This window comes from Atractosteus spatula, chromosome 26 (assembly GCF_055471065.1).
Source record: "Atractosteus spatula isolate fAtrSpa1 chromosome 26, fAtrSpa1.hap1, whole genome shotgun sequence".
Classification (NCBI taxonomy): Eukaryota; Metazoa; Chordata; class Actinopteri; order Semionotiformes; family Lepisosteidae; genus Atractosteus; species Atractosteus spatula.
Genome location: NC_142731.1, coordinates 8,986,570 through 9,008,177, shown reverse-complemented (window position 1 = coordinate 9,008,177; position 21,608 = coordinate 8,986,570). Strand labels below are relative to the sequence as shown.

The 21,608-nt window shown below is 48.2% G+C and overlaps 1 protein-coding gene across 1 annotated transcript in view; it reads right to left on the bottom strand.

Moving 5' to 3' along the window:
- itga3b (integrin, alpha 3b) overlaps nt 1-21,608 on the bottom strand; it is a 44,224-nt gene that overhangs the window by 16,846 nt on the left and 5,770 nt on the right. The window contains exons 2-4 of the mRNA XM_088906265.1: nt 2,759-2,886; nt 810-892; nt 138-387 (exon numbers count right to left, since the gene is read on the bottom strand). Of these exons, the coding sequence (XP_088762391.1) occupies nt 138-387; nt 810-892; nt 2,759-2,886 (461 nt within the window). The remainder of the gene's footprint in view (nt 1-137; nt 388-809; nt 893-2,758; nt 2,887-21,608) is intronic.

Here is a 21,608-nt window from a genome sequence, read left to right as displayed (position 1 = left end):
CAAGCCGGAAACACGCTCGTCATTCCTCAACCGCACCAAATGCACTTTGCACCCAAAGCTTTTGTCGAGTCGGTGCCGACGCAAAATGCCCTCGGCAACCTCTTCCACCTCCCTGCGAGGAGAGGTGCGCCGCCCACCTTGCCACAGGAAGCTCCCCGGAGCGCCGATGTACACGTCGGTTTCCGTCATGCCCGCGGAGATGCCCATGGTGCACATGCCCTCCAGCTCCATGTCGTGGTTGGGGTTGCACACCTCGTAGCGGGAGGTCTGCCAGTCGTCGTTGGCGTCGTACTGGAGGTCGTTCCCTCGGACGAAGCACCTCCCGATCATCCGCCTCTGCTCCATCGAGCCCGACCACGTGATCTTCACAAAGCGGTGGCCGCAGGCCTGCTCACGGGGAGAGAGAGGCCGCAGTCACACAGAGGCTCCAGAAGGGGCAGCACAGAGCAGCAACAACGCTTGCAGAAACGGAAGGCAAACAGACCAGGAGAGGGATTTTGCCAGGATTTGAGCTCTGGACTTTGGAAGCAAGTTCAGAAGGGCCAAATCCCTGGAAAACCTCACCTGCTGCACGTTCCAGGGCAGCGGTTTGGAACTGGTTCGACTCGGGAAAGTTAGTTGGAACAGACGATTAAGACCTTGTGCTGAACGATGAGCAGAGAACTCTGCAGGGCTCAGGGATGGGAGAGAGCAAGACAGAAGCCCATGTAAAAAATGGGGGGCAGAGGTCAAAGAGAGAGAGGCCAGCAGAGGAGGAGAGAAAATGAGAGCACGAGCAGGACTCAAGAAGACGGGAGTGCGACGCTCACCAGCACACGGCCCCCGTTCGGCCCTCCCTGACTGGCCACGGTCACGCCCAGCCACATCCCCTCCACCATCTCGGTGTGCTCCACTGCAATCAGAGGTCAGAATCAGAGAGCATGCTGGGCACATCCTGGACTGGCATGTCAGTTCCATACCATGGCACAACATCAATGCAAACAGAGCAAAGAGAAAGTCCAGTTTGGTTGCTGGAACTTCATGGTCTGAGGACCTCACCCAGCTGTTTCTTGAAAGAAGCCAGTGTGCATTATTTACCTGTCTTAGTGTCTTAATGGCTGAAGCAGTGTGTACAGCTAATGGGACTTGACTTGCACCTGGAGAAAACCCACAAAGCTGAAGTCCCTACTTCACTAACCACCAAAACCCTGTGCTGCCCACTAATCAAAATGATCAGGAAAAAATGATCCAAAATGTAAGGAGGAACTATAGAGGCACCGTTCTGAAAAACTGCAACCCGAGCTCTAGTAACGATAGCTTAACCTTGAACAGATTTTAAGTGTAAATCTGTCACTCCTCTTCCCAATCAAAAGTTTAATGGTGCTTTGCAATTATCTTATGACAGAGAGGGATCTGACCTCTGTTGCAGCTCCGACATATGAAAACTTGCAGGCGGCATACAGAGTTAACGTACGTGCCAACGTAACGAGAGGGGAGACAGACCCATTCTCTATCACTGGGCCTAATGCAGGGCCTGACACAGAAGGTCACAGACACGGGCAATGATGTACTGTGAGAAAAGTGCTTAGGGAGGCATGGAGGTGTATGTTGTGAATAAGTGTGTAACCCCAGTTTATTCAGTCTGTTATAGTCCTGGCACCTACAGGCACTAATTGTCAGTATTACACACTTTTTTTCTTGCTACACAGAAGTATGCCTGTCATTCGCTTTCTAAATTGCATGTTCCTTGCGCCTACAACAACACAAGTATAAGACATGAGACAGTGAAATGAAAGAGCTGAGCATCTCTACAAGGTTTGCTGCTTTCTGTAAAATGGTCAGTAACCTTAGTGTGTGTCAGATGTGGTAAACATACACTGGCACAGCAGTCCGTGGGCTCTGTTCAGATAAAAACCCATCGTCACTCCTGACGTGTGGAGAACCACAACACTGCTGACAGCAGCCGACATGGTAGCCTCAGATCACATAAAAGATGTTCAATTATTTTCCACCACTGACAGACAGTCACTATTATCTTCACAGTGCTTGAACAAAAAAGAATCACTTAAAAAATATATTTCTTGCCAATATAAAAGAATCCAACATGCAAGACCTGGAAATCCATGGCCAGATGTATTAAACATGCACAGCTAGAATCCCACCCAGTTCCCCCCTTGAGGGAGTCCTACAGTTTACGGGTTTGATTCTGAGCAGCTTGACCAAGGGCAATATCCAATAACACTTCTATCACAAGCCAACACGTGGCAGTTCTGGATGGTGGACATAGTAGCACCTAAGCAGTCACTGACAAACCCCTTTAAAAAGGTTAGGAAGGTCCATATTTCCCTACATCAGTAATAATTATCTAACACAGGCCCTATATGACCCCTAATAAAGGCAAAATAATATGCATCTGCCAGCACTAAGCAGGGTTTGATCAATGTTTCTGGCCAGCGATCTGAACAGAACCACTGTCCCACTACGTGACAGTGATCTAACATACTTTGGGGAAGCCTGATTCCCCTTAACATATTAGCAGGTCTCTTTAAGAAGAGGGATGAGCCAAATGCTTTTCCTGTATTCCCACGGCAAACTGAGATAAGGTGACATGCATGCAGAATCAGTTACAGGAATGTATTTATTTTTAAAAACTGAATGTAATAGCATCTGATTGTTTATTAATCTGGCATCCGACGAGTAACAGCCGGATGAGATGGCTGAATCAACAGAGATGAGTTTTCCAAGCCAGACGGCCTGCAAACAGACGGTCCAACAGTACCTGCATCGACCAGGCCCATTCTGGTACAGTCATCAGGGTCAGTGGTCACCGGACAGGAGTAGATGGCTCCTGTCTCGTTTGCTTTCACCTGGGGCAGTGCCTTCTCTTTCGGAGCTCCCGTTAAAAGCCTGAGGACAAAAAATGACATGAACCCATAAGCTTCAGCTTCAACATAAACACATAGTTCCATTCCAAAAAATTAGAGAACATCCCTAGCTGATCAGACCTTGTGAGCTGATTGCTGCACTGAATACGGGACCACTCATTCCCAAATTGTGGGAAGCACTTCAACAGCTACTTAGGATGTAAACTGGCTTCCTGTCGGTGATATTTTATTTCTTCAAACCAAAGAACGTAAAGGTTGTCTGAATTGACTCATTAGACAGGTGTGCTATTGCCTTCAACTCCGCACCAACCTCTTGTGAGGCCACTGACATCACGGCTTTGCATCTCACAGAATGACACACTGAGGAGAAGGCCTTGCCTGCTACGTCTTTACAGTTCTCAGGAGTTGTGAGGTATGCCACAAGTTGGGCGATTCCAGATACTTTCAGATATTACTAGGTTTCCCTTACAGCATTCACTATTCCCTCATATTTACCAGGACAATATGTGCACTCATCTTCAGAAACTGTAACAAGCAATAATACTAGGGATAGCTTCTGCCTGAGCCAGACAAAACATTTTTCTTGGAACAAGATCTAACATCAGTTAAAATAACATATTGTATTTGTGTTGTACAGGACACCACACACCCCATCCGCACCTGTGCCAAAACAAGCTATTGTAACCTCAGTAAAGGACACCGATTTAATGTATCGGATTAATTCAGCACTGACATTAACCACAGACATCAAGTGGAGTAGCAGTAAGGTGAACAGTACAGGTTTTAAAAATAACCACCAGCTACACTTGCAATAGTATTTAATTGTATCTGCAGCTAGCATATAATCACTGGAGCAAAGACTGTCTTTCCAGAGTGTGAACATTTTCTGGCAATTCAAATAATATTTTGCACTTGCCCTGGGTCAAAGACCTCATCAGTCACTTAACACCAGCTCTGCTGCCAGGGACTGTTTGCTTAGAGTTTATCACTATCTCAGAGACCTGCTGGAATGTATCGAAGAGCTAGCTGGCTGTGCTGCATTCTTCTCTCGTTTACCACTCGATTGGTGAGCCAAACGCTGGGTGAACAGCAGGGGGCGCTGTACTGTGCACCGCGAGACCGGAGAGGGAGGAGGCGATGGCAGAGAGACAGAAGGTGAGTGAAGGGAGAGATTAAAAAGCAGACAGGAAGACACACAGAGAAAAGCTGAGTGAAGCAGAAAGCAAAAAGGTTTGTTACAGCTTTGGCAACACTGTAATTTATCAACCATGCCAATAAAGCTCTTTTAATTTGAATTTTAGAGGGAGGAAGACGGCAACAGAGGGAGAGAGGAGCAGAAGAGTGGGGGGCACGAAGGATTTCTATATTTCTACTTGCGACACTCGCATGTCCAAATCACATCATCCACAGGAGGTGTGTTGATGAGCAGCCATATCACTCTGCAACTCACAGCTGGCAGCCCACTGGAGCTCAGCGGGTGGGAACCTGGATGGGAGACTCCTGGGAAAAACTAAGGTTGCTGCTGGAAGAGGTGTTAGTGGGGCCAGCAGGGGGCACTCACCCTGCGGTCTGTGGGTCCTAATGCCCCAATATAGTGACGGGGACACCATACTGTAAAAGGGCACCGTCCTTCGGATGAGACGTACAACCGAGGTCCTGAGTCTCTGTGGTCATTAAAAATCCCAGGGCGTTTCTCGAAAAGAGTAGGGGTGTAACCCTGGTGTCCTGGCCACATTTCCCATTGGCCTTTACCAATCATGGCCTCCTAATAATCCCCATCTCTGAACTGGCTTCATCACTCTGCTCTCCTCCCCACTGAGAGCTGGTGTGTGGGGAGTGTTCTGGCGCCCTGTGGCTGCTGTCACATCATCCAGGTGGGGCTGCACACTGGTGGTGGTGGAGGGGAGTCCCCATTACCTGTAAAGTGCTTTGAGTGGAGTGTCCAGAAAAGCACTATAGAAGTGTGAGAAATTATTATTATTAAACCTACTGCACAATAGTTCGGGTGGGTAGCTGCTTCGGCTGCATAGGAACAAGTAATAGGTTTATTCCATGCTGGAAAGAGAAGAAAGGAAACAACGTTTCGGCTGTGGAACCTTCTCCGGGTGTGCACCCAAATCACACCCGAAGATTTCACACCTTTCTTCTCTTCTCAGCAGGGAATAAACCTTTCCTCGTTCCCCGTCTGCACAATACAGTGGCTGCTCACGTGGCGGACAGAGAGGGAAGGGAATGGGTGGAGAGGGAGAGGTCGGTCCTCTCCCTGCTGCAGCAAGTGGGTCTGCGCGAGGGCGCGGGACGAAACCAGGAGTGCGGGCCTCATAATCGGGTTTCACAGAAGAGCCAGGAAATGATGCCCAGGGGGGTGAAAGTTGAATTCGTTTTTGAGCGTGCCAGAACACGACCGCGATTAAAAGGAGATAAATGGGACAATCACGTTTAAATGCTCCCTTTTTGTTCAACCTCTGTGTCAGCACTCAGCGTGGGGGGGGGGGAGATGCTTTGAAGTGGGCAGATTAGCTGCTAGGCCCCAGGTTGAGTCAGCAGGGAAGACTGCGCCCTGTCTCGGCCTCGGAGGTGGGTTTTCTGCCCGACTAAACAATCAAGTCACCATTAAAACAAAACGGGTATGTTTGCTTCAGAGACAGCAGACCAATATCGACATTCTTGGACCTTTACTCTGGAATGTCCTTGCACAGGCCTACAGGGGAAAGGGATGAAAATGACAGAGAGAGTAGCTACCTATGCAAAATCACAGCAAAAGCAGATTACTGTCAAGTAAGGTCCAGAAAAAGCTTGGTGAAGTGGAATAAAGGAGAAAATCCATAGTAAAAGTTAAAAAGGTTTAGCAAAGCATGATAAGGCAAGGGAAGTCAACATTCAGGATAAAGATGGTAAAATTCACTATGGGCAATCAGAGGACTGAAGAGATTCTCTTGCCTGAGAGCTACACAGCCCTCTGTTCTGAATGTCTTCTCTATCTCCAGGCAGTGGAATTAGAGGACCTGCATGATCAGACACGCACGGGTGAAGCTGCCTTATTCAAATGAGCCAAAACGTGTTGGTGCCCCGAAGACACACATTCAATACCCAGCGGTTTCACTGTGGAAACGTCAGCCACAACCAGACCTTAAAGAAACAAGAAAAATACGAATCCTGATTTATAACCTCGCAATATATTGATACTAATTGCAGATGATAAGTGCAGGGTTCACTGCTGTCTTTTTCAAACGGGATTGCTTCCATCAATAAAATGACATCCAAGGGACATAAAAATGCTTCAGCTGTTACAGTGGCTGAATTTTGTGCAACAATTCTACTTTAGTCTGTTTTTTTTAACCCAGGCTCAAAGTCATATACTACACTGACAGCCTAAAATAAATATACAGTATCAAAAACCTGCAAAAGTGCCTGATTAAAGTACTATATTCATAATCCTTTAAGGAATAGGGTAAAGAAAGTCAAATGACTTCTTTAGATCCAACAGTGGAACAGGAACACAAGTTGAAACTAATGTTCTCTGCACTTAAAACAGAGAACAAGAGGCAATTCTTTACAAAGCAATTTATAGGGGCCTGGAACATGTTACCCATTAATGTTGTTGAAGCTGATGCCCTGGTTTCTTTCAAGAAGGGGCTGGAAGAGATCCTCAGATTAATTAATTACAGCAAATTAACAAGCTCAGTGAGCTAAGTGGCCTCCTCTCATTTGTCAGCTTCCTTTTGCTCTTCTGGTTACTGCACAGAGAGAGAGAGACTCACTGCAGCTTTTCTATCACTGTAGATGGAGAGGGGAGTGGTGAGTGTGTGTACCTGGCTCCTGCAGGCTTAGTCTCCGGGTTAATGTTCACCAGGAAAGCACACCTGAGAGAGCTGACTTGTCAGTGCCCCACACCCTCTGCACTACAGGCAGCTATCACACACACACACACAACCCCGCTGAAAAGTTAATTCCATTTGCCAATCTGGCCTGGCTCCATCTGCCTGCTTTCCAAGTAAATAACATGGCCTCACACACAAAGCAATGTTATTGCACTCTGATACTGTAGATTTCACAGGCAATTTATAGAAAACATGATCCCATCAACTTGTTGAAGTTATTTAAACAAAAAATGGCCCCCTATAATCAGCATGTAATGGTTTAAAAACCATTTTGCAATCTATTTTGAATTCTCGCCTCTTCTGAAAATCGAATGCACACAGAAAACATTGCACAGACAATTCACTGATGGCTTAGTTACAGTGAGTCCTAAAAAGCATGGCGGATTCCAGATGAAGCTGCAGGAGATCTGGCACGACTGGAGGACCTCAGGAGGGCCCAGAAGCGTGGGAAGAGTCAAGCAGGTGCACACTGCTAGAAGAGGGAGACTGGAGAAAAAACACTGCGTTCATTCCTGAAGAGGGAGGACTGCTCTCTCGCTGGAGGCACTAGGGCCTGGAATTTGATTCATCTTTTGGATAACAGATACAGAAAAAAATCTGTCCTGGGCCATCTCCTACTGGTACGACCGCCTGGTTTCTCTCCTTGAACTGGCATATTTCTCCAACAGCTCCCCTAAAACACACAGGGCAATGCAATTAGCTACAGCAGTTTTTAGATTCCAGAGGGGAGAAGCAGTGCACACCCTCATCAAGTGATCTTTGAGCTCTCTCTCTTGTTCACCTGCTGCCCTTATCATCCTGGAACAAAAGGCATTCTCTGTGCCCTTTGATATGGTGCATATTATTGTGAATACATTAATCTATGCATCGGCTGTTTTGTCTCTACCTTACTGGTTGTGGAGCCTCAGTCCTGTCCTCCATGTTGTGCCAGAGTTACAGAGCCCAGCTCACCTCTGGGTGAAATGGAAGCTCACCTGTCCACCAGGAGGGGCTGGGGGCGGAGCTCAGGCCCTCTCACCTGGAGCTCATGGTGCAGCAGTGAGTCGTATCTACTCTTGGCTGAGCGTTTGCACATTGTGCGAGTGTACCCTCCTCTAGTAGGAACTGCCTTAAACGACTACAGTTTACTATTTTGTGGAATGTTTTCTCTTTTTGATCATATTTGTTCCCTACAAGAACACTTCGTCAAAATGATTTTTAAGACACCTTTTTTGCAAGGCCTGTATTTGTAGGGCTTCTAGATATACAATGAGGTAGTTTAATCATGAGTTCTTCAGCTTCTTTGTGGTCTTTGACCACACAGAAGTGCAATTATATGCAAGTGTCTAAAACCAAAATCACAAGGCACATCTTCATGCACAGGGATGTGGGAGAGTGGAACAAGCTACCCAGCCATGCTGTTGAAGCCAATAGCCTGGCTTCTATCAGGAAATGGCCCTTTCAGACCCTTAGATCAATTAGCTACTAATTACCAAACAGGCAAGATGGGCTGAATGGCCTCTTCATTTTTCACCCTTTTAGGGACTGCAATAAAAAGGACAAATGAATGAATTATATTGCACACTGATGGCAGCGTGTAACAAGGACTCGTGCTCCTGAAGGTGAGCGTTTGTAATTGTTACGCAAGAGCACAGTTCAGGGTTCACAGCATGAATTTAATGGGATGATGGAACAATCAAGCCCGTCTCAACCAAGTGCATTCAGGTTTGTTGGACAAGCTAGACTTCTCTTCCAAAGCTTCCTGGGCATCCATACATCCAAGCCAGCAGTAGCTCGAGTGAATAAACCCAGTTAGGAGACAGGGCGCCTGTGCTTATTCTGTCATGTGCCTTTCGTGACACGTGACCTCAAAGTGCTTTTCAACCCCACATGGCGAAAGCTGTAGAAACACAGGAATCTGGAATGTGGAGGGCAGCAGGGCAGGCAGCCAGCTCACACCCTGGCTCTGCTTGGCACTCGGGCAGAGTGGGCAGCCACCCCCACCCCTCTGAGATTCTGCAGCTCCAGAGCCCTCATGTGCAGCATGGGGCAAGATAAAGGTGAGTCACCCCAATCAAAAATCAAAACCTTATCAAAATGCTCAGGAACCGGCCGTTGGTTTGATACCAAGAAACACCACCCTGGCAGCTTACTCACAGCTTACTCACTTCCTAATCCTCCCCCACAATCCCCCACCTGGACCAGGATGCAGCTGGCAAAAAGGGCAAGGTCATCCTGAAATACTCCTTTTATTTTAGAGACCGCTCTGTGTGCCCGGAGTGGGACAGGCAGTGCGGTGATCGTCTTCAGTATCCGGGCTTTAACAATATAATCCCCCCACCACCACCATCACACCCCCCAGCACAGCCAGCGCGCCAAAGTGCCTGGAGAGGAGTCCGAGTACTTCACCGGATCCCCAGTACATCCAACAGGAGGCACATTCCTGGAATTTCTTTCCTGTTGCCTGTGGTTCTGTACAAAATCGGGCAAGAAAGCAATTTTACATGATGCGTTTTTCCCTTTGGCAACAGCAGGGGACACCGAGTTTCCTTGCTTTCTTAACGCAAACATGAGTTAAAATGATTTTCATTCACAGGGGGCACCATCCCACAGCCCTTAAGATCAAAGGTTACAAAAACGCGAAGAGTTCGTCTAGCCTGTTTGGTAGAATTGATCCCAGGATCTCATCTAGCTGCTTCTTCAAAGAAGCCAGGGTATCGACTTCAACAACATGGCTGGGAAACCTGTTCCATGCTCCCACAACCCTGTGTGTAAATAAGTAACTCCTTCTCTCAGTTTTAAAAGCACGTCCGCGTAGACTGGGGATGATCACTACATTTTATTTATAATGCAGCCCTGCAAGGCCCTTTGTAGAGCTTCCCCACAATGAATGAACAAGGCAAGTTGAAATATGTGGAACGAGTCCTTTAATTTCAATCATATTAACCGGCTGGGAGTCCCCCTTCCCTCCGCAGTGAAAGGGGAAATTGTCCTGTGTGGTTTATGTGAACAATGCATCAGTGACTCACCCACACTGAGAGACAGCCACATGGGAAATATAATCTACACACAAGCAGGTTGCCCCTTTTGAGTATAAAAGAATATAAAATACTTTCCTTTCTGCAAACAGTAACAGCTACACGTGGTAACAATGTTAGGCCTCACTTAGGCTCTGGCAAACCGACAGATCAGTCTTCCCTGCCAGAGCTCTCTCTGCGTGTGTGGCTTTCTGCTCAGAGACAGTTCAATACTGCTCAGTGAACAGCAGCCACTAGGGAGGGATTGGAACAACGCGGATCACAGCTTCTGCAAAGCATCTCATTCATTCACACTGATCAGTGAAGCCACAGATGTCGATAACGCGGGGCTGGCTTTCAGCAACGTACCGGGGAGGAGAGCTTGCTGTGAAACTCCGCCGATTCTGATCGGGCCGTTTCGACAGGTGACAAAACGGCCCCAGCAGGTCTCAGGGGTGGAGCGGTGGCTCTGTGGCTCAGGATCTGCGCCTGTGGCTGGGAGGTTGCCGGTTCAAATCCCGCAGCCGGCAGAGGAATCCTACTCCGTTGGGCCCCTGAGCAAGGCCCTTAACCCCAACTGCTCCAGGGGCGCTGTACAATGGCTGACCCTGCACTTTGACCCCCAGCTTCTCTCCCTGTCTGTGTGTCTCATAGAGAGCAAGCTGGGGTTTGTGAAAACAGATGAATTCCTAATGCAAGAAATTGTATATAGCTAATTAAACAACATTATTATTATTACACATTCAAGGACACAGATCCTGTCTTCCGCCATATTTCACACCCTACAGCCCCGATCTCCCTACTCCTGTACTCCTTACTGTCGGAGAGAGGCACAGAGAGGGAAAGGACGTTGTTGTTTCTCCCGTCGATGCTTTAATGTCTGTGTTTTGCATTTGTTGAGCTTGTTTTTTTTTCTTTATTGCCTAAGTGCTTAAAGCTTTGGAACGCATGCCAATAGAGCCTTTTAAATTTGAACTGGAATCCGAGAGGCTAGGCGCTCACTGGCCACAGTGCGTGTTCTTAGTGTCTGTGTGCTCTCTCCCCTCCCCTGCTGAATATTTCACACTCGGGTCACAATGCCCGACTGAGAGGCAGAGCTGCAGAGAACCTCACAGCTCGTACCTTCGAGGACACGACACAACGTGAAGCCGACCATCGCAGAGATTCATACGAACGGGAAACTACAGCCGCCTTTTCACACAGAACGCCGTTTTCACAGAGCAATGTCAGGTTTCTGGAATCTGCTAATAATAAAGCTTTGCCAGGACTCAACAAATGAAGTTGCTGACGATGTCGGTTTTTAATTACCCGTTTAATTAATGCAATATATGTCGTCACCTCCCACTTGTTCAACCACAGCCTCAGAATCCCAGGTCATGGTATATCAACTAATTTCCAACATTTTTTTGGGAATGAAATCTAAAACCTTTTTACAGATTTTTGCCCAAAAGCAAAACGTAGCCCTCTTGTTTGTAACCACGTAATAATAAAAAAAAAATCTTGTTTACTAACACAGAGAAAGGAAGTCTTAAAATCTTCTATTTTGTCTAGAATCTTCTTCTAGGCAGGAGGCCCTGTTTTAGCCGAACTGGAGCCTGGAAGCCCCTGGCACTGTCTCTAAGCCAGCTCAAAAGGAGCTCACATCCCAACACCAAGATCAAATTTGTATGATGCCCCCTACAGAAACTAGAAGGTCAACAGCCAGTTATTTTCTAATGAGCTATTAAAAACCAATGGCAACCAGGACGGAAATCCAGCAATCTGGAAGGTCTCAACTGTAAGGTGAAGTCACTAAGATGCAAATGATCAAATTCAGCCCCATCTGGAGGAAATGACCGAAACGACATCAGGACTGGATCTGCTGTGCCTCGTTAGCACAAGACATTCTGTTCTCCCTCTCCGCTTGATAAGTATACAACGGGAGGGAATTTACTTTCCCTCTCTCGTGGCATATAGAAATGTATCTGAAAGATAGATATTATGAGAGAACCTGCTAACGATGCAGTATAACACCAGCTGCCCACAGAGTAATAAGAGCTGCCCTAATGTGTCAAGGCTCCCAGCAGGTCAGTGTATCACAGCAGCAGTCCCAGACACTAACAGATGAACAGGGCTCAGTTTACCAGCCCTGCTGCTCACCAGCAAGAAAAAAACAAATAGGGGAAAAAAAACTCTACGTGCATACTGTTGCCTTTCGTATTTCTTGCAAAATGTAAAAAGGGGCAAAGTCAATTAGAAAATCTCCCATTTCAGCCCATTGCTACTTTTTTTTTTTGCAATCTTAGGCATTTTAAAAGGATCTCCCATTTCCTTGTGATGTAGGCAGGGAGATCATGGAATCAGCCAGGTGTTTCAGCTCAGGGTGAGCAGTGTGTATATAAAAAGGCTCCTACATGATCAGGCCGTGCCTGGTTCTTTTAAAAGGGATCAAGCTCAGTTCAGTGCAGGTATCTTATAATACTGATATAGTGGTCACCTGCAAAATTAATATGGAAAAATGAACTTCACTGAGAGCTGTAGAATTTGCAAACTGGTCTTCTAGTGCTGTGCTCCTCCAGGCACTGGAGCAGTGCCTTCTCCCAGAGACAGGCTGCCCCGATCGCAGGGGATAAGCAACGAGCCCTCCAGTGCCCTGCCAGACCATGGCCACTGTGGCAGTACAGGCAGTAGACCAGCCTTTACTTCCAACGCAGGTCTGCAGGACGGCCTTCCACTGCTAGCTGCTTCAAAACCTTTGTTTTAACTCTGAAAAGCTGGAGCTGCGAGCAGACTGACTGTGCAGCAAGAACTGCACATACATCGCTCAAACCCTCAGGCTTGGTTTGCTGGCTGCCTTCTGCGAGGATGAGAATTTCCCAACAGAGGAGCCGTGGGCTGTCTGAACTGGCTGATAAGCTATTGCAGCTGCCCAGCTTGTCTAAATTATGAGCTACAAGCACACGGTAGCAAAGGAAGGTCCACAATCCTGCTCTGATTAACTACTATCTGCTGTAATAATCAGTTCCTTCTTCCCTGCCTCAAAGAGGGAACACGACGGTCTGTTTTTCTTACAAGAACCCTTTGCTTCCAGGAGGCTCTTTTGAAGTTTTTCACCTTGTAATACACAGGTGATCTAAACAGGTGTTGCTCAGGAAAATGGGACCTTTGACAAACAAAATGCTCAAATGCTTTCAGCACACTAAGAGAAAAGATTAAAGATAAAAATGCAGACTGACTGAAAAGAAATGTCTTTACACTTTATCAGTATGAGGCTCTGTGTATCCATCTCCATATTATTTTATTCACACAGCCTGGTCTGCCTCTATATTTGTGTCCCTGGAGCACATCAGCAAAAGGAAACATGTCGCTTGTTTCTCTGCTGTTAAACAAAACACTGTTCTCTCTGCAGGTTATTTCCTGTGAACACGGTCTATCTGCGCTGCAATGTGGTTCATCACAGGTTCTGATCTGTTTGCTTGATCTCTTTTTCTGCTGGCTGTGTCACCACTCACTGTAACAGAGCCACAGTCCCAGCTGGAGGGCCACATGTGAATTAGTGACCAGCTACTTCAGACCACCACCAGCCTTTCGTCCCCGAGTCCAACTGCGTTTTCTTGCTTTCAACATTCTCTTCCCTTGCAAACGAAAAGACTGGAGATGTCAGAATTCTGGCGTGTTGAGCTCTCCCAGCACACTCTGCAGGTACTGCCCATCGTCAGCACAGGACTGCCTGAGCAAAGCGTCGGACGATCACGCTATCTGGAAAAGCGTACTTAACGGTGCCAGGGATCGCGGACAGCGGACTCGATCAATCATAAGAAAGCTCCTCTTTCAGCAAAATTTACGGAGGAGCAGACAAAGACGTTAGCTTTTGCAGCAGATTTGCGGACGGATCAAGCAGACGAGCAATACATTAACAGGACCATTAGATAGAAACTTCATTAAGGGACAAGGTTTTCCACTGGGCGCGTCGCTGCGTTCTTTCTGCAGATAAATCACTTCCCGTCATGAAAGGCTGAGGGCCGTGGAGGTCTCCAGCAGATTCCTACCGCGTCTGATGAAATTATTCTGCAGAATTACCTTTCTTTCCATGGTGCGCACCCCCAGCTTAGCAGTGTTCCCTCCTGTTGGGGGTGTGGGGGACCCCAGACCCCCCTGGAGAAGGGGAAACACATGGGCAGGGAAGCTCAGAGATCTATCTACAACAACCCCCCCCCCAGTTAAATTAATAAAGGTGTCGTCCTGACTGACTGGTAACGTAAGCGTTTAGTGCTGGAACAGGCTGAAAGATCTTCCTTGGCACGCAGCCCAGTGGGTTGTGATGGAGGGCTGAAGGCTCAGGCCTTCGTTCCAAAACACGGTCGTTGTGTTCATGCCACAGGTGTGCTCACCTGGACAATCAACAATTCTCTAGGACTAACGTCACCCAAGAGTTGAGTTAAGCATACTGAAAAGATTATGGAGTGTAGTGCAAATTTTTCTTAACGCTCCTGGCCAGGGGACGAGGAGGCTGAGACCTCCCCCCCCCCCAGCAGAGTGAGGGGTGACCAAGGGGCAGCTGCAGGAGGGGTGATGGGGTGGAGGAGGGATGCAGAAAGACATACGTGAGCAAGAGAAGGGGAAATGTGCTGTATCTAGAGTGTTTCGTCAGTGTTTACTGACAGCCAAGCCTGACTGAACCTGGGTGCTGTCATCCCTCCCGAACTTTCACGACAAACCCCATTCAGAGACCCGAGAAGGTGAACCAGAAGGGTCCTCTTGCACACTGAGTAGTGCGGTCAGTGCTCCGAGTCGGGTGAAGAAATAAAATAAAAAACTGTATTCCTGCCAGTATAAGGCAGTTCCTTGACCCTGGGGGGGGACTTTGTGTGCCGCCTGCACATGGCCAGTCCCTCTGCCTCGTCTCTGCTGGAAAACAGTTTTATTAAATGCAAGCAGCCATCCATATGTTAGCGGGTATTTTAACTTAAATTCTGTATGTGTATCAGTCTAAAGTCAAGGGGTTCTTGTCATTTCCAGAGCTGACATCTGTCAGAAACCACCCATTGACTTACGAGGTCCTGCGGCCAATGGGCTGACTGAAGAATCAGAAATATGAGAAGTGTGCGTGTGGGGAGGGGGGGTTTGTGGTACTGGTGACAGCAATGGGACATATGTCTCACAATTCCACCCCCAACTTCCCAATTCAAAACAGCAGAATGAACAGTGAAGCACAAGAGTGCACAAGTGGAAACTGTGTGGGAGGCGCATTTAGCAGCGGGAACCGGGGCCACTTCTTTACACAAAGGGTGGCGGGGGTGTGAAACAAGCTGGTAAGGAATAAAAACCCTTCCCCAGTTTCAGATTAGATCAAAACTAACTCACCTGCCAACTCTGCAAACACGAGAAGCATCTACACACAAAAAAAAACCTCCATACACAAGGTTTTCTGACCAAGTTCTACGTTTCAGCTGGGTTTCCATTTCAACCATCATCCAAAAACACCCGTTTTAAATCAATGTAATGGCACCCGACAATCACCTGACTTCTAAAATCAACTTCATACTAGTAGAGAATGAAAAGGGGGATGCACACCCCCCCACACACACACAAAAACAAATACACACACAGCAGATTGAACCAGCATCTTATTCACATCGGGGGAAAAATGAAAAATGAAATTCTGGATTCTTTCGAGGAACAGCTGGATGAGACCCTGGGATCAATTAGCCACACCGAAAGGGCTAGCTGAGCTGAACTGAACTGCCCCCCCTCTCATTCGTTAACTCTCCGTAAATGTATATTTCTGAAAGCCCGCACAGTGCCTATAAAAGCTGACGCTCCCATTTCGGACATCTTCCAGCAGATGAAAAAGCAAACAAAATGAAAGCTTTTGCTTTCCTCTGCACACCAGAACCACACCTGACACCCCATCATAATGAGCAATAAATGGTAATTAGTCATCGTTTCGTTTCTTATTCAGCTCTGTTCCTTCTGTTGACTGCAGGCAGGTAGGCATGACTGGGGCAGGCAGGGAGAGAGAGACAGACAGACGCAGGACAGCCGAGGTGAGGCTGTTACAGACAGGAGATAACAGGCCTCTCTGCCTCTTGGCTCGGGTTCTAAGGAGACGGGGCAAGGAGCTTCGCCAGGTCTTTTACATCGGAAGTATGAAAGAGCTTGCTCAGGGGTCTGCAGCGCCTGGGAGAGAGAGAGAGAGCGCACCAGGAATGTGCAGATCGCCACAATACAAACGTCCTTCTTCCAACCGGCAGGCCCCTGCGCCCGAGGATGAGCTCGTCTTGCAAGGCTGGTAGAGAAGCAGCCTCCTGGAGCTGTGTTTATGCGCACTGATACTAGCTATTATCTCCAGATCCATCCCGCTCTCAGCTCAGTGGCTTTGAAAGCTGAATTACAACCTGCTGCGATTATAAGATGGCAGGGTGATGAGAACGTTTTGGACCACAGATACCACCTTCAGCTAGAAATCATTATTTATACATTTAGAAGTGTTAGAATGGTGAACTGCATCCCTCCGAAACCACGGACCCACAGAAGAAGCTACTGCATTGTCTGTCTGAAGTCTGCTCTCAGGCTGAACTAAGAAAAGGCTGCTCTCATGCTCTTCCCTGCCCAGCAAGGCTCCGAATCTAGACAGACCTGTGCTTGAATGACACTGCCTTATTTTGTCACCTGAACTGTCCACTGGGAGGTAAAGAAACGGGATACAGTCTAGTGAGAAACTGCAAACAACAGAGCGACCGAGCCACCCTCCGTTATGAGGGTCTCATACCGCCGACGTGTGGCACTCCATCGTGATTCTGCTGTTCAGCTGCGTCTACACCCTCTGGCAAGGCTGCCTATCTGGAGAAGGAGCCTCTCCATGTCAGTTCCTCGCTGCTCCGCGGGCAGGAATCAGAGGTGGACGGAGGTGTCCTGTTAGCGTCGCCCCCTTTACCCCGTTATCGGTGTTAAAGAATCTGTACCCCCGTTAAAAAAAACCCCAACGGTCGAACACCCTGGACAAGCAGAGGAGCTTGCTCCAATGCAATGGATCTCAGGTTCGACCAGGATGTGCTCTGGGTTCCACAACTGGTAGAGCGGCACTGGGGAGGAGGGGGGTCAGCTTTTTGACTGACAGCAGCTCCTGGGCCTGTGTGCAGGGACATCAGCGATGGGGTGCCCTGCTTCCCTAGAGACGTTTGGCTGGAAGGCGCGGCAGACCTGAGGAACACCCCCCACCCAGCCGTCCGTCCGCCCCCCCTCTCCGTGGGAGCGCCGGGCAGGCCACAAAGACGCGACGGGGCGATTCCAAACCGGGCGGGACAGCGGGACCAAAACAGACCAACACAAAAACCGCTGCAGAAAAAAGCACAAAGTGCAAACTGCCACTCTCGCTCAGACTCCCCAGAGAGTCGACAGCAGGGATCATGTCTGGATTGAACAACAGGGCAGGTCTGCACAGTGGCACAGTGGTTAGCACTGCTGCCTCACCCTGGGGTGCTCTCTGTGTTCTCCCCATGTTCACATGGGTTTCCTCCCACAGTACAAAGACCTACTGATAAGGTCTATAGACTGTGATTAGACCTACTTAATTGGCTCCTGGGAAAACTGGCCCAGGTGTGAGTGAGCGTCTGCCCTGCGATGGACAGGGTGTACCCTTGCTTGCAGTCTTCTGCCCACTGCTTGCTGGGACAGGCTCCATTTCTTTCAGTTCAGGATTTTGGGGGTAGCCGTTTAGGAAACTCGTGGATAATAGGGCAGCTTCAGGCTGGGGGGAGCATGCAGTGAGGCAGAGGAAGAGGGAGGAAGGTGGAAAGTTGTTTATTGAAAACCAGTGTGGTGCGGAGCTGCTCAGGCCGAGCCAGAGAAGGGCAGGCAAGAGTTCTCATTAATCACAGTGACATTCATTGACTACAGAGCACTGCCTAAAGCACAGACTTTAGAGCACAGAGTCACAGCCTTTCTACAGCACGGGGAGGTACAACTTAATTCACCAGCATAAATCAGATTTGAAGAGACAGTGGACACAGGCTGCTATTTATATAGCGGAAACAAATACATTTCTGGATTTTGTTGGTAGGCCTGTCCATTAGCAAGGAAATGCTGACTGAAAATGACAAGAACTGGGTTTGGAAAATCTCTCAAGACGTAGACAGTCTCATTCTGCTCTTTGCACTAAACCCGAATATTTTTTTCTTTCTTCGGAAGCACAAACCTATGATCTGAAACACACTGACACTGGAGAAGTTTTGCTCCCGACTCCACACTGCAGAAGAAAATAGGAAAACGAATCCTCATAGATCTGTATTTTGAAGTCCAAAAAGACCTTTCTTTTAGAGTGAAAGAAATGACATTAATGATCTGACATGAAGACAACTCGTTTTCATTGATAAATTAGCTACTATAGTGGCTGCTCATAGTGTCTGAGCCTTTTGCACACTAGTGAACGCTGTCCACACTGCAGATCCCTGAACTCACACTAGCTGCCAGCAGGCAGTGCTGAACTCTTCTTGACAGTTTCAGGGTGAATGGAGGCTGTTGCATTGATTATTCAGCCTTTCAGCACATGGGAGGGGGCAGCTCAGAGCTCCAGAGGGTCCGTTTGCTCAAGGAAATGCTAAGGTGATGCATCAGGCAGGGAGGGGCCGTGACTATTCAGCCGGTTTCCGAGACCTTGTGGGGGTTTCTGCTCATTCCAGTTCTGTCCCAACCTGCAGGACTAAGTGAGCTGGGAAGAAGACGACAGGCATTCCTGGGATTCCAGAGGGTCAGGGAGCTGAACTGGGAGTGTGGGGATCTCAGCGGAGCACTAAACCTTCCCTGAGCAAGGCAGCCCCTTGAGGGAGGAGGAGGAGACTGATTAACAAACACCCCATGTACATTAACACATCAATGGAGCGAGACCCAACCAGCCAGGAGAAAAGCACATTCCGTACATTTTTGGAGCCACTCTTAATTGCAAATCCCTCATCCCACTGGATCAGGTAAAAATGATCAAGTCTTTTAATAGTTAACAGTCTAGTTAAAAGTAGTTGCTGCACTTTGGGCTCATATAATATTTTAATGTTAGCTGTAATGGCTTTTTGCTATAACATTGTAGAAGCAGAATAAATTGAATCACTAAAGAGCAAAATTACAGTAAAATTGCATCTAAAGAGACACATAAGAGAGTCTTAGCGAAATAAAAAGGAGCTGTGGCAAAGTATGCTTATGGTATAATCCTTGGAAAAGCTCCAGGCATTCCACACAAATGTACTGTGGTTAAATTACACCCTTTTTCTGGGCAACCCCACAGTACTGCATGTGGGCCAACACAAAGGAGCCCGTCTACAATACTAATAGTGCCCTAGAAGAGAGAGCTATGCTCCGTACATTGTGCCCCATACACTACAGGGAGCTGAGGGTTAAGCCATGTAGCAGGACTTAAAACTAAACCACAGCAATTCCACCCCCTCCTCATTTATCTGTCACCTGAGATGATGTGTGGGGCAGTGACACGTGCACATTCATTCATTCAACGTGTAGCTTCATTTCTACAATGCCACAGCCCGTGTTCCTGCAGACAGGCTCTCATCTTCAGCTCCTGTTGAGCTCCCTGCCTCCTCCTCCTGCTGCTGCTGCTGCTGCTGAATGCTCCCACCCCTGGGACCAGCTGGAGCAAGCACCGGCACCGCCGCTGATCTCGGCCGCCCCAAAAGGGCCATTTCCCCCGAATCCTGGTTCGAGGCACCAGGATTCCCCCGAATCCTGGTTCGGGGCACCAGGATTCCCCCGAATCCTGGTTCGGGGCACCAGGATTCCCCCGAATCCTGGTTCGGGGCACCAGGATTCCCCCGAATCCTGGTTCGGGGCACGCGGACCTGCACCACAGCCAGAAGCCCTTCGCTTTGATCCCACCCGAAAAAATACAAATCATGTTTACCTGCCTCAGCAAGAGATGAATTCTAAAGCAAAAAAAAAAATCAAGGATCCAATTACACACAGAACCCTAAAAGTTCCTACATATACACAGTTTACTTCTGCAATATGTGAGCAGACACCAGCTTGGCGCTGATGGACAGAGTCACGGAGTCGTTTTCTGACTCGGCCACAGTTCCCAGGCTCCCTCCTTGACCACTATCCCACAAGCGGCAAGGCCGCAGTGCCGGGGAAGCACCAGGCTGTCCCGTCTCCCTCCCCCCCCCCCTCCGCTGCTGGGTCTGGGAACAGCACGAGTGCCTGCTGCCAGCTCCTCTCATCTGCCCAGGCTGGCAGACGCCGGATCGCCACGGCGGACTCGAACACAGTGCGTTTCCCCGCCTCGCTCCCTCTGCCCACTTCCAGACAGAGAGCCCCCAACCTCCTCTGGTCCTTCACCACCATCAAGAGGACGATGGGACTGAGGGAAGAGACAGATCTTGTCTGCCTGGAAGGAGACAATCCCTGTTGCTGAAGACTGCAGCCAACCCTTACACTATGAGCCTCACTTCAACATGCAATGCTATTTTTATATTTCGGGGTTAGAAAGAATCAGCACTGATGAGCGCATTTCAAATCACAATGAAGGTAAAATGTACCCAGTAACATGTGAAACCTCCAATTTATATCACAAAATAGACAATATTTCCAGGTATGCGCAACGCCACGTTCCGCGATTTAGAACCACAACAAAACTTCTGGTGATGTGATGCGGCTCTATAAACACTGTAAACAAGCAGGCTTGTGAATACATCTCTTTTAATCCAACAGAAATATTGCTCTTGACTTTGAGATGGTTTTGCCAACAAATACTACTTCCTTGTTAACTCAGCATGCAGATCGTGTAGGAATATTTCTGCAGTGAAATGTCTGCTGCACAACCTGTACTTATTCGCTCGTACATTACATTTGGCATTACAGTGACTAGTGAGCAGGAAGGGCTGCATCACATCGCCATCTGTGGGACCTCGTGAAAACTGGACGACCTACAAGCCTTTCACATAGTTCGTGATTTTGTGCTTCATTCGAAATTTGTAAAAGGTTTCCATCACGTCAATGAATTTATTGCGTTACCAAGATTTAATGCCTGGTCTAAGGAATTGGGACTGTAGCTCCCCTTCGAGAAAGTTTCCCATCGAGAGGAGCCCGTTTGGTACTGTAGCTAGTAGCAAACTGATCTCAGGATCAGCCAGCCTTTGTCCTGACAGAAGCCAGGGTATCGGCTACAACAACAGGGCTGGGCAGTTTGTTCCCAGATTTGACCTGATTTATCATTTCCGTCCCCCCACCAGCCTTTTCTCGGTTTTAAATGCACTTCCACCTGCTTCCAGGGCAGCTTGGTGTGTCCTCTCCCCCAAACCCGCCACTCATTTGAACTCCGAGACTGTTGTGACTTCGCGTTTTTGCTGACTAGTGACTGCATCCCCCACCCGCCTCGAAACTGCCAGCCCCCCCATGCCGGACGAGATCCAGTTGTTGATTTACAATTTGCTTTCCGCGGAAGAGCTGCAGAGGCCCCCCTCACACGGGACGAGACAGTGCAGGAATGCTGAACTTGACCAGACTGAACGGGCACGCGAGCGCACTACTGTAAGCCCACGCCTGCCTGTCTGCTCCGGGGCCGAGGGACTCTGTGCGGGACACTGCTCAAAAGATTTCAAATGAGTGAACTGTAGAGTCTCTCCCCTTTAATTAAACCACCAAGGGGCTTTTGGTTTTACAGAAAATAACAAGAGTTATGGTCTTGACTCCTCATATTCATTTTTATGAAGTTATTTGATCATGCCCACAATGCTGTACCCCTACGGCATTTCATGTAACAAAAATACCCTTCGTCTTCTCAACAGGACTGTCTCTTTCACCTGTCCGAGTGTTGAGCTGTATCTAAAATCACCTGAAAATGTTTCTCTTGGGAATGCCCTCAAACCCCTGCCCCCTAACTACCGCCC